The sequence below is a fragment of the Monopterus albus genome, unplaced genomic scaffold, assembly GCF_001952655.1.
Source record: "Monopterus albus unplaced genomic scaffold, M_albus_1.0 scaffold97.1, whole genome shotgun sequence".
NCBI lineage: Eukaryota > Metazoa > Chordata > Actinopteri > Synbranchiformes > Synbranchidae > Monopterus > Monopterus albus.
In genome coordinates this window covers 1,356,538-1,370,937 of record NW_018127977.1, presented here as the reverse complement: position 1 = coordinate 1,370,937, position 14,400 = coordinate 1,356,538, and the positions used below count along the sequence as shown (strand labels likewise).

Sequence of the window (14,400 nt, the reverse complement as noted above, 5' to 3'; positions counted from 1 at the left end):
TGAATATCCAGACTGATAAATGTTTAGACCAAGTGTCATTAAAAAGGAGGAAAAAGAGAATGGGTGCTATTCCAAAGCAGTAAATGGGGATGCACAGTATCACCTGACTGTAATGGCAGCTGAAAGGAACACTCAGCAGTGTGGGTTGACCAGCGGGTAAATGCCTCTTACCCTGGCTTCCCTTCTCTTCACTGAGTCCAGACAGTGTTTAAACACTTGGCTGTCAATACAGAGTTAAAGAACATTAAACTAGATAAATTACTCTTTTGCCTTGAGTTAGACTGTAAAGCCACTTCAGACAACCAAATGTTAACACTTAGTTTTTGGTTGAATATATATGCTACTGTGAAAAACATTTTGAACACTTGTGTATAGTATTTCCTCACACAGACCTCAAAAATGTCAATATCAAATATAATATAAATGTCATATTAATTATGTCTTTTACTAAAAGTCCTCCACAGCACATGCCACATATTTTCTAGCTACAGTAGATATTCAACCTAGGACAAAAGTCAAAACACGTTCAGGTAACACAGTAACACAGCCTTACTTAGATTAATAAATCTGGGGCCATTTTGGAACTCCTAATCCCTTACACTACTTGTTACTGTTTGTTTTTTTTCTTTTAATTAAAAAAAATATTACTGTAACACATTAAGTAGTAAAAGTGTGTTTTATTACTGTGTTATGCCCAATACTGCTACTCAGAACCTTGATTTGCTCATGGTGATTTTTGAAGATTATTTTTAATTGTTTATTGTTGAATTAGTCATATTGTAATTTTGAAACCTAGTTCAGAAATGTGCATGCATATATTTGATGTCATGATGTATTTTCTCACTTTATGACACAAACTGAGTCATTTCTTAAGTAACCATGGTAGCATATTACCAGCATCTTCCATCATCCATCTATTATCTATACCACATATTCCTAAACAGGGTCGCGGGGGGCTGGAGCCAAGCCCAGCTGACACTGGGTGAGAGGCGGGGTCCACCCTGGACAGGTCACCAGTCTATCACAGGCCTGACATGTAGACAAACAACCACACTCACATTCACTCCTAGTGGCAATTTAGAGTCACCAGTCAACCTAAGCTGCATGTCTTTGGACTGTGGAAAGAAGCCGGAGAGAACCCATCCAAGCACAGGGATAACATGCAGACTCTGCACAGAAAGGCATCGGGTCAGCCCAGGCTTGAACCATGAACCTTTATGCTGGGAGGTGACAGAGCTAACCACTGAATCATAGCTGAGTTAAGTTAGTTTATAGAACCAGTATGGGGCAACTCCCTACCTCTCTCCCCCACACAAATTAACACATGGACTGCTACTTTTGAGAAACAATTTTATTTACACACTGTTCAAGACATGTTTGTATTGAGGCATTCTGATCTGATGAAGAATATATTATTCAAATGCTCCACCCTAAACAGCTGTTCATCATGACAATCAGTGTAAGTTGCACCTGCTTCCTCTTAGGGATTTTTTGAGCTGGTCTGGTTAATTAGTTTGTTCATTCGTTTCACAAGTGTCCATGGTTGAATTAAGGAGTGAGTACTTGAATATGTCCTGTAAAAAAACTACTATTACATTAATATATTCAACATTTAACAACATAACAGCTCTGGAGAACAAAGTCAGCCATACTCTATAGCAGCTAAAAATCCAGATATTATTTTCAGGAGTTGATGAAGACCTAGCAACAATAATCAGGTTAAATCCCCTGATCATTGTTTTACTGGCCAAAAAGACAATGAAAGGTTATACTGCCTTGTGCCTTTTGGATGTCAGAGTAATTGTTTGTTAACGCACAAACAAGTTTCAAAGTCCATTGCATGACAGGTAAAGACTGATATACATACATACATGTGAACCTTAAAAAGACATGGCTTCAACAACTACCCGGAGAGCCCTGTGTTTACAGCAGCATTTTACACTGACAAAATTCATCATCATTCTCCAAAAACACACTGAGACTTGGTTACAAACTGACCACATCGAGTCGCCTGTTGTTTCTCATTCTGTAAAAAAATCCAAGAATGCATCATGTATTCTTGGCACACACTAAAGTTTAATACATTAAAGGACGTTCTAGTGCCATTTCACTTGTGCACCTGAAACGACTCGTATTATTATAATTTCAACCATTAGGTCTAATACAACTGGACTTTGTAAGAATCATAGTACATTTTTTTCATAAGATTCACACGAGCCAACAGGGACAAACTCTTCATGATTTTCATCCATCAAATTATTTTGATTTCTAGTGTATAATACAAATCATAGCCTGCTAGCTATGGTTTTAGTTTTTATTTTCATGTTTTCAGTCCAAAAGCATTTTATTACCAGAGGTATGTGTGTAGATCTTTGTCTTCCTCCAGCATACATGGAAGTGTGTTGCTTTCTCAGTAATAAACATTTTCCTAAACTGTTGGCTGATTTCATTCTGTCACTGGAACAGGGCAAATGATTAGTGGAGCCCCATTTCTTCCTGATTTATTAGTACAGGGGCTGAAGAATGGACGGATAGTTTGAGGAAAACTAGCTGTGAATGTGTAGATGAGCGCTCTGGCCTCCACGTTGTAGAAAGACACCAGCCCCTTATCACAGTCCACAAAGATTCCAATCCGCGAGGGTCTCAGGTTGACTGTCAGTTTAGTTGAGGGTTCTGTTCGGAAGGTATAGTCGGTCCCATCCCGCAGGCTCAGAAACCAGTAACCATGCGCAGGACTTACATTGATTTTGCCTTTACGATTGACAGAATGGCTTGCTATGCCCAAGTCCCAGTCAGTCTTTTCTCCCACCTCTACCTGGAAGAGAGGAATGTGGTTTAGTTTACAGCAATGAGTGCAAACTTTCCACCTAACGTTAGACCTAGAGTAAGGTCATATATAGGCTTCATGTTGTTCTTGTATTAAATGCAGGACATGAGATAATGAAAGTGTCAAGACGATGGAATTTCTTTCATTTGGCCGCATACTGTAGTTTACAATCTCTTGCAAATTTGAATCTGTTCACGTAGCTGTTCAGTATTTTAGGCAGCTATACAACACTTATGTGCTTCCTTAAAGAACACTAGGCATCAAATCATTCACAAAAAATAAACAGAGTTAAATAATTCTGAAAACCAAAAATAGATTCATTTCTAAATAAGAGCTATTTTATCAATGAAGAAATGGTCTGTGATGTTATCTGATCTAATGTAGTCTTAACCATGCTTGTGGTGATTTTTTGAATCGATAAAAAGAATGCCAGAAAACATATACTGTAACTTCTTTATGGAATATTCACATACTGCTTGGATGCATTTCACTTTATCCTATTGTATAACTATATACTTGTGTTTCCCTGGTCTGACAGCAGAGGGTGCAAGCTACGTTAGAAAATTACTACCCAAGTCAGCAGACAGGATTTTCAGTACTGTGATGATAGCATTGCTTGAGTTTTTGTAATGTCATGTAAAGCAGCTGGCCTTCACTACTGGCAGTGGTGGAAAAAGTACTCAGATCCTTTATGTAAATAAGAGTACAAAAGTATTGGCATCAAAACATGCTTAAAGTACTAAAAATAAAAGTCATCATTATACAGAATAGCACATTTCAATTGAATATATATCATATTACTGTACTATAACTACTGTTACATTACTGTGCACATCACATTCAGTGTTGCAGCTGGTTTTAACTGGCTTATATATTTTTAATTTGAATTATTGCTGGGTAGCTTGTGAACTTTCCACTTTCAATGAATTATTATGATTACTGTATTTTTGTATTAATATGGTTCTGAAAAGTAACTAGTAGCTAAAGTTATAAAATAAATATAATGGTGTACAAATATGTGCCTCTAAATTGTAGTGAAGTCAATGTATGAAGTATAGATACCTCAAAATTGTACTTAGGTACAGTAATTGAGTAAATGTACATTAGTTACTTTCCACCACTGACTACTGGTTCACCAGCTCAGCAAATACAGATGAACATATGCTGATTACACAAATGGTGAAAATCTGATCTGATCTTTTACATTCTTAAGCCTCAAATGTTGTGAACATTTTTGGAGATGTGTGTGCTGATGCTCAGTGTTGGGGAGTAGTGAACTACATGGAATTAAGATAGTAGTGCAACTACATTCTGTAGTGGCTTGCTGATAACTCAACTACAGTTATATTTGCATAGTGATTCAAGTAGTAGTTGCAGTAATAATAATAATAATAATGCTTTACTATATTGGCAGCATGGTGGTGCGGTGGTTAGCTCTGTCACCTCCCAGCATGAAAGTTCAGGGTTAAACCCTCGGCTGACCCAGGCCCTTTCTGTGCGGAGTTTGCATGTTCTCCCTGCTTCGCTGAGTTTAAAATAACTCCACAAGTCCCACAGTTCAAAGACACGCAGCTTAGGTTTGACTGGCGACTCTAAGTCACTCATAGGAGTGAGTGTGAGTGTGTGTGGTTGTTTATCTATATGTCCTGTGATAGACTGGCGACCTGTCCAGGGTGGATAATAGATGGATGGATGCTGTAGTCAGATAAGACAACAAAAATATAAAAATTCCTTTTGTAAAGCCCACATTGCTTAAAGTAGTTTGAACAACTTTGTCTCAGTAGCTTTAATTAATCAAACTAGATTTCACCCTAGGGTAGCTTTGCTGTAGTTCAGCTTCATCTAGTGTGAAGTAACTGGCAGCTTGAAAACTATGCTTTCAAAGTAGCTTCCCCAACTCTGCTGATGTTATCCCTCACACACTGATGCAAGCCTGCACTTTTCTTAAATACAAATAATAAGAGCTGTATCATTTAAACAGTTGCACAGCTTCAAAATGTGTCCACCTACCTCCCAGTAATGTTGTCCGATGCTGAAGCCCTGGCGGGCCAGCACACACACCACCCGGTCAAAGCGCTCTGGGTTGTCCGGCACCTGCTGATGGCGCTCACCACAGTGCACCTGTTTCCCGTCTACTGAGATGATGAGACGTGGGTGTGATGTGTAGGGGTCTAAAGTGATGTCGGCTGTCAGATTGAGAGAGAGAGTGATGTCTGGTGGTTAAACTAATCAATTGAAGAGTTACATTGAAAACTGAATGTAAATAACAACAGACTACAAAAACAGAAATGTTTTGAAAGACTCACCTGCATATTCTTGAATCCTCCTTATCTCTGTAGAGAAAAAATTATACATTTTCAAAATAAGTGTATACTTTTATATATTTTAAAGAAGCATTATTTTATTTTCATTGTGACACATCCAACGAAATTTTGTTTGGAGCTGAGGGGCCCTGGGCCGCTGCGTGCATATGCGCCACCATCACGGGCAATTTGTGGGGTTCAGTGTTTTGGCTAAGGACACTTTGACATATGGACTACAGGCACCAAGATTTGAACCTGGTTGGGAGACAACTGCTCTGCCCACTGTACCACTGTCGCCCCCCTTGATGATTAATTTAACGGAACTGGATCAGAAATAAACTTAAAATAAACAGCATTTTGTGCCGTTAGCAAATTAGAACCTTACTTGGATTGGGCCTGGCTACTGATTGGTCCAGCAAGGATCTCTGGCCTGTTAATACAAGAAGAGAATGCTTCTTTTAGACCATCCTACTAATCTTGTACACTTCAGCCTTTATTATTGAACATAGAATCATCAGAACATAGCAACAGAAAGGCAAGAGACTTAGTTCAAATAAATGTAATATTTGTCCTTTGCCACAGTAGCAAAAATCCACCAGTACAGGTCAGTTTGGTTGTAAAGGCTTGACGGGATATTATTGAATCATTTTCAATCTTGATTACAAGTTGCAGTTTTGGAGGATGTTTTAATTTTACACCTGTAGAATGTTTCCCTTAAATTCAACATCTTTACTGGACTATCCAGTTTCACAGTCGGTCTGAATGAAGACTTACAGACTTCAGGCAGTTTTTGCATCTCTCCCTGAAGGTGCTCCATTACTTGATTGAGAGTCCTGAGAATCATGCCTGAGGTCAGCTCAGATGACACAAAGACACCAGACCAGTCCTTAGCTTGTGGAAGGATGGACAGGGCAGGGAATGTCTGCAGAAAGAGAGAAAAAATACATAAGTTTTTTAATAACAAACTGATTTCCAATATTTGTTGTTGATTGTAATTATGTTTGTCATTTGCTCTAAGTGATGCTTTATTATTAAACAAATTCTTAATATTGGATCTGGTCCAGTTGATGCAAAAAGGCCTCATGCCCACAGTCCCAGGACTCCCAGGTACACTGCTTTACTAATTACTCTGTAAAACCTTAGTGCTTACATGTCAATCATGAAGTTTGGTACACTTGTGAACAAGAAGTAAGGAAACCACTGGGCACTGATTGTTACATATACTCCAGTCAGTCACTATGTTTCTAAATTTAATGACAGTATTGAAACAATGGATAGCATAATGGATTAATTACTGGGTACATAACTACATACATTACACAGTATTTGTTATTCTTTATTTTTGTATTATCCTGTTGTTTTGTCCTGATGCACTCACTCATCCATACCTTGAGAAAGAGTACGTAGTCTTCAGACACAGCCAGCTGGTTCATTTCTGCACTTCTCTTTTTCAGCTCAGCTAGCTCCTCCTCCAGCTCCCTCAGCACACTCTGAGCTCTTTGCTCAGCCACTCGACGGTTCATCTCTATCATCTGGGGGGTTACAGGAAGCATATGCCGTGCTTAGCTAATCCACCTCAAAATCTTGGACTTTGCGCTTTCACTTTAGTGAAAACAGAAAAAGTTCCCTCCCTCTATCCAGTGCCAGTGTTATTTACCTCTAAGACTTCAGCTTGGCAGTGCTCTACAGTGGAGATCAGCTTGGAAAACACACAAACAGCTCCATCTGTCTCTCTCTCAGCTGCAGCCTGAGTAGAAGATGAACAGTAACAGATGTGGGTTTAAACAGTGTTTAATGTCACCCACCGGAAGTCTGTAAAACTGACAAGTTTGATGAACTCCTGGGGAAATTGTGGGGCAGACGAAGGATACGTTCATTTTTGTTACAAAATCAAATGATCAAGTGATATTTTTATGTGATTTAATTTAAAGTCAACATGTGGTGTAACAATTACCTAAGCTTCACTATGTTTTAATAGCAACAAAAAGTAGGTCCACATTATCGTCTTTAATACAGTTTTTCAGTGATACATGTGAGCCTTGTGGTAAACGTTGCTTGCCTTAGTTGGCCACCACTGTACCACACAAAAATGAACGTATCCTTCGTCTGCCCCACAATTTCCCCAGGAGTTCATCAAACTTGTCAGTTTTACAGACTTCCGGTGGGTGACATTAAACACTGTTTAAACCCACATCTGTTACTGTTCATCTTCTACTCAGGCTGCAGCTGAGAGAGAGACAGATGGAGCTGTTTGTGTGTTTTCCAAGCTGATCTCCACTGTAGAGCACTGCCAAGCTGAAGTCTTAGAGGTAAATAACACTGGCACTGGATATTTACAAGTGAGGGACAAACCACTGATACGGTGTCTTGGGAGGCAGGTGAGTTTTAATCGGGAGGCCTGCCATTTCTAGCAGCACCAGCATATCAACGGACCTAACAATCAACATAAAATCACTTCCATTTAGTTCAAATGTAAAATGTACACTACATACGTATGTAGGTTCTTTCTCTGTCTCTAAAGTCAAGACAAGCCCTGAGAATGTGTAAAATGTTTGATCAACAAAATCAAATGATCAAGTGATATTTCACATTATCATCTTTAATACAGTTTTTCAGTGATACATGTGAGCCTTGTGGTAAACGTTGCTTGCCTTAGTTGGCCACCACTGTACCACACTGCCAGATATATTCAGGATCCTGCAGAATGCCAGATGGTTGATAGTAAGTTTGCTCTGTTCAGAGTGTACTGATACACTTCAAACAGCCTGATCTCCTCTCTAGTTGTCAGGATGGGCATTCAGGCATGAATCAGAGTGCTAATTCTTACCTGTCTCTACAAACGTAAACTAGGACTGAACCTGAAGACTACCTCAGTGCAGACTGAAAACTCACCTGTATCTGTTGTAAGGAGTTTTTTATTTCCTCCACTTTCCTCTCTCTCTCACAGATGAGGTCTTTCATCTCTACCTCAGTAATTCCTAACTGGGACTGGAGAAGATAAAAAACACAGTTTTGGTTAGGCTTCACGTAACAGTGTCTATGTTTGATCCACGAGGCAGGCTTTAGGCCTACTAGCCAGCTAAAATAAAGAGGAGTTTTGGCTGGTTTGTTAGGGTGATAATCAAGACAGCAGATACTGGATGATTGTTGTTAGATTGCTGTTGTTAGTTACTGATTGTTGTTTGAAGGGGTTGACAGAGTATCAAGTAGATACTGTTGAAGGGTTGTGCTGGGTGTGTGGGTGTGGGTGTGTGTTCTGGTCCTGGGAAGCCAGAAGACACTGTTGAGCTTTCTCAGTGTTGTGGGCCCAACTCAATGAAAAACCAGTTAGTGAGAGGGGGCCTATCTGATGACCCTGTAGACTTTCCTTCACTCCAACCCCCACACAGAACTTTTATTGGTGTGGGTGATAATATAGTTACAGACTCACTGGAATTGTTAATAGTCTTCTTCTGTTAGACAATCTTGGTAGAACAGTGTCAGTAGTTGGACAGTTGAGCTCAGAGGTGACTGCTATTACAAGCCAGTTGGACCAGCTACTGCTTAACCCGAGCTAACACAATGCAGGTGCTGTGTGTCAAGCCACATATCTGTTCTTTGCTTGAGTGAGGATAGGGTTCAGTGACGCTTTGTGTTAAGGGTAGGTTAGGTCTGGAAAATGGTGTTGCTTATTGTGGGGTTCTGAAGATACAGTATAAGTCAGCATGGCCTGACACCCCCCTCTTTGGGGTCAAATAATGGGTCAACATCATTTAATTTGTATACCGAGCCTCCATCTGAATGCTCTCCCATTACATGGCACATTTAATTGTGTATTATCAACTATATTGTATAACCACTACAAAGCTTGTCCTAACCCTGAAGCCTATGCTCACACAAGTCTATGGGATATACAAGCTTTTCGACATTAGAATCTCCATGGTGACAAAAATAATGGGGAATTAATGATAAAAGATATCCATAGGCAGGGTTCCTGATTTAGTTGGGTACCCAAAGTTTTGTTTATGCCATCTTTTCTGCATTTTTTAAGTTCATGAAGTATTTGTTACATTCAACAACATATGGAATTTGCCTAAGGGGCCAAAACCTTTGTACATGTTTGTACCTTCTTGATGTGCCATTCCCTCTTGGCAGGAATGACACTGTGTCCTCGATGCTCTGCTGTCTCCACACAGGAGCTGCACACACAGATGTTGTCAGTACGACAGAAGTACTCCAGACCTCTCAGGTGGATGGGACACAGGGGCAGATTGGAGGAAGATTCACTTGGACCACTTAGAGTGTACCTGTTGTACCATTAAATGAAAGTCATGACACTGGCATTGAAGTTGATTTCTTCAAATAGAACAGAGCTTTTGCTGTGTAAACATTTGTGTTTCCTATTCTAAGTACATGGTTATTCTTGTTTGTTTACACTGGAACCAGAAATGTATGTATTGTACGTGCATTGTATGAAGTACAAAACAGGATATCAACACTAATTACATCTTAAATGACTTAAATGGCTTCACAACAAGCTGAAGATTATACACACACATTTCATACATAGTATTATGGCCTTTTAATGTTTTATAGTTACCGAGTCAGGAAACAGTTGCCATGTTACACATCTAAAAACACAAAGCACCAACAGTAAGGTCTAGACCTTACTCTGTAAAGTGTCCTGAGATGACTTTTGTTGTGATTTGGCGCTATACAAATAAAATTTGATTTGATTTGATTTGAAAGCATTATTAGCATTCAGTTGTGTTTCTGACAACCTAGACTAGTCCACTAGTCACTATCCTGTTATCTCTGTTTGGGAGCTATGGACTGAAACAGTAATGCTGCAGCTGAAAGATAAAATGTTTTAATGTCACACTGCACAACCAGGAGACAAGAGACTAAGTTTGCCACTGCACGTGATCCCTTACACATTCCACATATTCATTTGACTACTGTTCACGTAAAACTAGAGCTGCTTTAAAGCTCAGCGTTTACACTCATGTTGTGAACCTGAATAAATCAAATCAGATCAAACATTGTCATTTGTTGTAGATACAAGTAGTGCAGGCAAAATGAGAGAGCATTTCTTCAGGATCCAGAATAAATATAACACACACATCCCTAAAACAAATCAGTAAATTAACATTAAAATAACAATGCAATTAAACGATCACATTAATAAAGTGTCAAGTTTAATTGGCTTATGATTTAAAGTGTTCAGTCAGTGTGACTGCCATTAAGGTGCACTAGGAGTGCATGTTCCAGATCAACCGTTCAGCAATCTAACCGCTTGTGGAAGGAAACTGTTAAGCAGCCTGGTAGTTCTGCTTTTAGCATTGGTGCATTTTGCCTGATGGCAGCCTTTCAATAGGTTTGTGCTGGGAATGTGAGGGCTCTCTGACAATGTTCAGTGCCCTATTCCTACATCGGCTTAAATACAGTATCTCAGGCCCACATCAAGCTGTGAGTATATGTGGTGGCCACAAATGAAACACACCAAAAATTAAACCTAATACAGCAAAATGAATGAGAGAAAAATCAAATTAGCTCAGAAACATTTTGGGTGATGTTTTCCTTGTGCCTGCGTGGGTTCTCTCCGGGTACTCCAGCTTCATCCCACAGTTCAAACACATGCAGCTTAGGTTGACTGGTGACTCTAAATTGCCCATAGGAGTGAATGTGAGTGTGTGGTTATTTGTCTATAAGTGTCCGCCCTGTGATAGATTGGTGACCTGTCCAGGATGCACCCTGCCTCTCATCCAGTGTCAGCTGGGATTGGCTCCAGTGCCCTCTGCAGGAAAAGCACTATAGCTAATAAATGAATGGCTGGAGGTTTTAGGTGAAGAGCCTATGGGAAGGATATGAAAGTTTCTAACGTTTGTGACTCTTAGTGGCAGTATCAAATGCAGCAACATCAACATTTCCCCCGCAAACATTTCTCTTAAAATGTTAACAAAATTTTTTTTTATGTAATTATATATAAAACTAAAGTAATGGTGTTGTTCCAATACTTTGGGCCTTAGAATATAAAAGTTACCAAACTGAAATTCCTTGTGGATATTACTCATGTCCAGTAAATGAAATCTTAATGCTTTTAACCTCCCACCTTTCCTCTTTTCACCATGAGGTCAAAGTTTCCACTTGTACACAAGCAATATTAAAACCTAATGTAATCAGTTTTGGTTGTTTGTCTGTGTGTTAGCCCTGCGATGGACTGGCGACCTGTCCAGGGTGTACCCCGCCTTTTGCCCACAGCTGGCTGGGATTGGCTCTAGCCCCCCGTGACCCCGTTTGGGACTAGGCGGTTTAGAAAATGGATGGATGGATGGATGTAATCAGTGTTTGAAATGTGCTGCTCACATTCAGGTTTCACCTAAGCAGTAGTGCTACCCTGACAAAAAATGATATATTTGACACCCATTAATGAACCTATGGCATGCGTTTCCTTGTTTTTTGACTTGTTTACAATGTTACAACGGCAAATTCTCTTCTTAGACATGACCTAAGGAGAAATTCTAATAATTAATGCTGTCACAGTTCATTGTGCTGTCCACTTGCAACACAACACTGGCAGCAGGAGTTGCGTGCGTTCACGAAGTATCCTCTCGTTTTTAGGAAGAGGCTTTTTGGCTCTCTGATTCTGAAACAATTACAAACTCTTATAAGGGGTCTCAAGCTAATCTAGAGGTACCCAAGGTTAAACATGTCTGTGCAGATTCTCAGTCATCCAGGTCATAGTAAACTGCTGAAAAAACTTAGAAAAAATCAACTGGACTTAGATTTCTAGGTTGAAGATGTTTCACCTCTCAGTCCAGTTGATTTTTTCTAAGTTTTTTCAGCTTGCCATGGACACTTTAAAAGTAATAGTTGAAAATTTGATAAATGATCTGTTCTGTCGGGCCTTAAGTATCCTCTCGTTTTTAGGAAGAGGCTTTTTGGCTCTCTGATTCTGAAACAATTACAAACTATTATAAGGGGTCTCAAGCTAATCTAGAGGTACCCAAGGTTAAACATGTCTGTGCAGATTCTCAGTCATCCAGGTCATAGTAAACTGAAAAAAACAATGTTCCCTATGGAGCCTGATCTAAGTCCAGTTGATTTTTTCTAAGTTTTTTCAGCTTGCCATGGACACTTTAAAAGTAATAGTTGAAAATTTGATAAATGATCTGTTCTGTCGGGCCTTTTCATACAGGCTCCATAGGGAACATTGGCAAGCTCCCACATTCCACTTTTGGAACACAAGACCATAAACTCATTCATGTTTCTTATAGCATTATTATGCTACATTTACTCAGTCCCATCTCTTAGATGTTTAGTATTATCCTTTTCATGTTGTATTAAAGATGTGGTTGAATGAAACCCATTTGAATTTAGTCCAGGGAGTAGAGTTTGGTACCTGCGGGAAGGTAAGTAGGGTGGAGGTAGGTCGTCCTGCTCACTGGTCTGATTCTGGAAGGCCACAGAAGCAGTGACCTGATTGGGACATTGAAGCTGTGGGTCAGTGGGACGGGGTTGTGTGGTGCGAGGCGAGCCGGGGGTCTGCAGCTGCTGAAAACGGGACTTCAACTCAGTAAAGATGCTCTCTGGCATCTCCCCTTGTCTTGGGATCAGAGGCGAATGTGAGTTGGAATTCTTCCCTGCACCTCCATCATGTCTTACATCAGCACTGGACATCTGCTTGAACTGCTCAGTGATTTCCTTCAGAGTTCTGTTGATATGGAGCTCGGGTCGCTTGCGGAAGGTCTCCTTGCAGAGGGGACACTGGTAAGACTTTGCAGCCCCTCCATCTCCGTTCCAGTAGGAGGAGATGCAGGCCTGACAGAAGCTGTGGCCGCATGGTGTTGAGACTGGGTTGTTGAACACCTCCAGACAGATGGAGCAGGTGAATTGGTCTTCAGACAGAAAAGCTGCAGGCAGCGCCATAGTCATCCAGTGTTAAACTGTAAGAGATGTTGTTTCCATTAGAAAGAAATTAGGGTTGCACAGATTATAATTTTCTTGACTTATTCCGATTTCTGTTTTTTTAAAGTCTCACCTGCCAATTTCAATTCTGGCCAATTCCAATTTTCTTTCTTTCTCAGAAACTGTCATTGACAGTTTACACAGACATTTTTGTAAGTTTTCTTTAATGCCAAATTACATTGTAATACAAATAAAAGGTATTATAGTTTTACATTTTCCATTTTTCTCTTGCTCTTTTTTATAGATCTAACTAAAAATGAAATGCAATATTTGTATTTCTTCAAATATAATATTCTTCTGTTTCTGTTACCTAATAGAAACAGAGGAATGTCTGTTACTACTGAACACACAGTTCTATTTGAAGTGTGTGTAGTTTGTATAACCAGAGGTTGGATACACTGTGCATATACATGCATGTCATGCATAGCCAGTAATTCCTTGCTCATGTACTATTTGTCTGAGATGTGGAAATAGTTTCCCTGCTCCAAAGTGTTTCTGTAAGCTCATGCACTTCACATGCCACATGCACTTCAAGCCTTGCTTGAAGTGCATGTGGGATGCTATGTGCCACACATGCTGTGCTTTTGGTCTGTGCCACTGTGTCAGTGATGTGGACCGTCCTACTTCTAAATTTATTTGGCATAGAATAAAATAATGTAAATCTGTTTTTAAGAATTACTTATTACCCACAACTGGGAGATGACAGTAACGCTGGATGTGACATACTCATTAAAGTAGCATTTTAATGAGTACAGTACAGTAAAGTACAGTTGCCCTGTAGCACTCACACCCATCGTCATGAAGTGCTTCGAGTGCCTGGTCCTGGCACACCTGATGACCTGTCTCCCACCCACACTGGACCCCCACCAATTTGCCTACCGCAGGAATAGGAGCATAGAGGATGCAGTATCCATAGCACTGCACTCTGCACTCAAGACACCTGGACAACAACACTTATGCAAGAATGCTGTTCGTGGACATCAGCTCAGCATTTAACACGGTCATCCCCTCCAAGTTAACCACCAAACTTGGCAAACTGGGCATCAGCACCTTCGTCTGCAACTGGATTCTGGACTTTCTGACCAAAAGGCCTCAGCATGTTAGGTCAGACAACACTTGCTCCTCCATCATTATCCTCAACACCGGTGTACCACAGGGCTGTGTGCTGAGCCCTGTACTGTACTTGTGGGAGGATCTGGATTTTCAGTTAACTGTCTTTGCTGATCACACCATCATCAAGTTTGCAGATGACAACACGGTGATCGGCCTCATCAGCGACAACGATGAGTCAGCCTATAGGGAGGGGGTACAGGACCTGGCTGG

General features: G+C 40.2%; 1 protein-coding gene across 1 annotated transcript in view; it reads right to left on the bottom strand.

Moving 5' to 3' along the window:
* Positions 1 to 1,422: 1,422 nt before the first annotated feature.
* The window catches only part of LOC109965179 (E3 ubiquitin-protein ligase TRIM39-like), an 18,005-nt gene continuing 5,027 nt past the window's right edge, over positions 1,423 to 14,400 (bottom strand). The window contains exons 2-11 of the mRNA XM_020608988.1: positions 12,512 to 13,055; positions 9,236 to 9,416; positions 8,023 to 8,118; positions 6,788 to 6,877; positions 6,519 to 6,662; positions 5,905 to 6,052; positions 5,516 to 5,560; positions 5,134 to 5,160; positions 4,838 to 5,013; positions 1,423 to 2,815 (exon numbers count right to left, since the gene is read on the bottom strand). Coding sequence (XP_020464644.1) covers positions 2,447 to 2,815; positions 4,838 to 5,013; positions 5,134 to 5,160; positions 5,516 to 5,560; positions 5,905 to 6,052; positions 6,519 to 6,662; positions 6,788 to 6,877; positions 8,023 to 8,118; positions 9,236 to 9,416; positions 12,512 to 13,044 — 1,809 coding nt within the window. The 5' untranslated portion in view covers positions 13,045 to 13,055 and the 3' untranslated portion in view covers positions 1,423 to 2,446. The remainder of the gene's footprint in view (positions 2,816 to 4,837; positions 5,014 to 5,133; positions 5,161 to 5,515; positions 5,561 to 5,904; positions 6,053 to 6,518; positions 6,663 to 6,787; positions 6,878 to 8,022; positions 8,119 to 9,235; positions 9,417 to 12,511; positions 13,056 to 14,400) is intronic.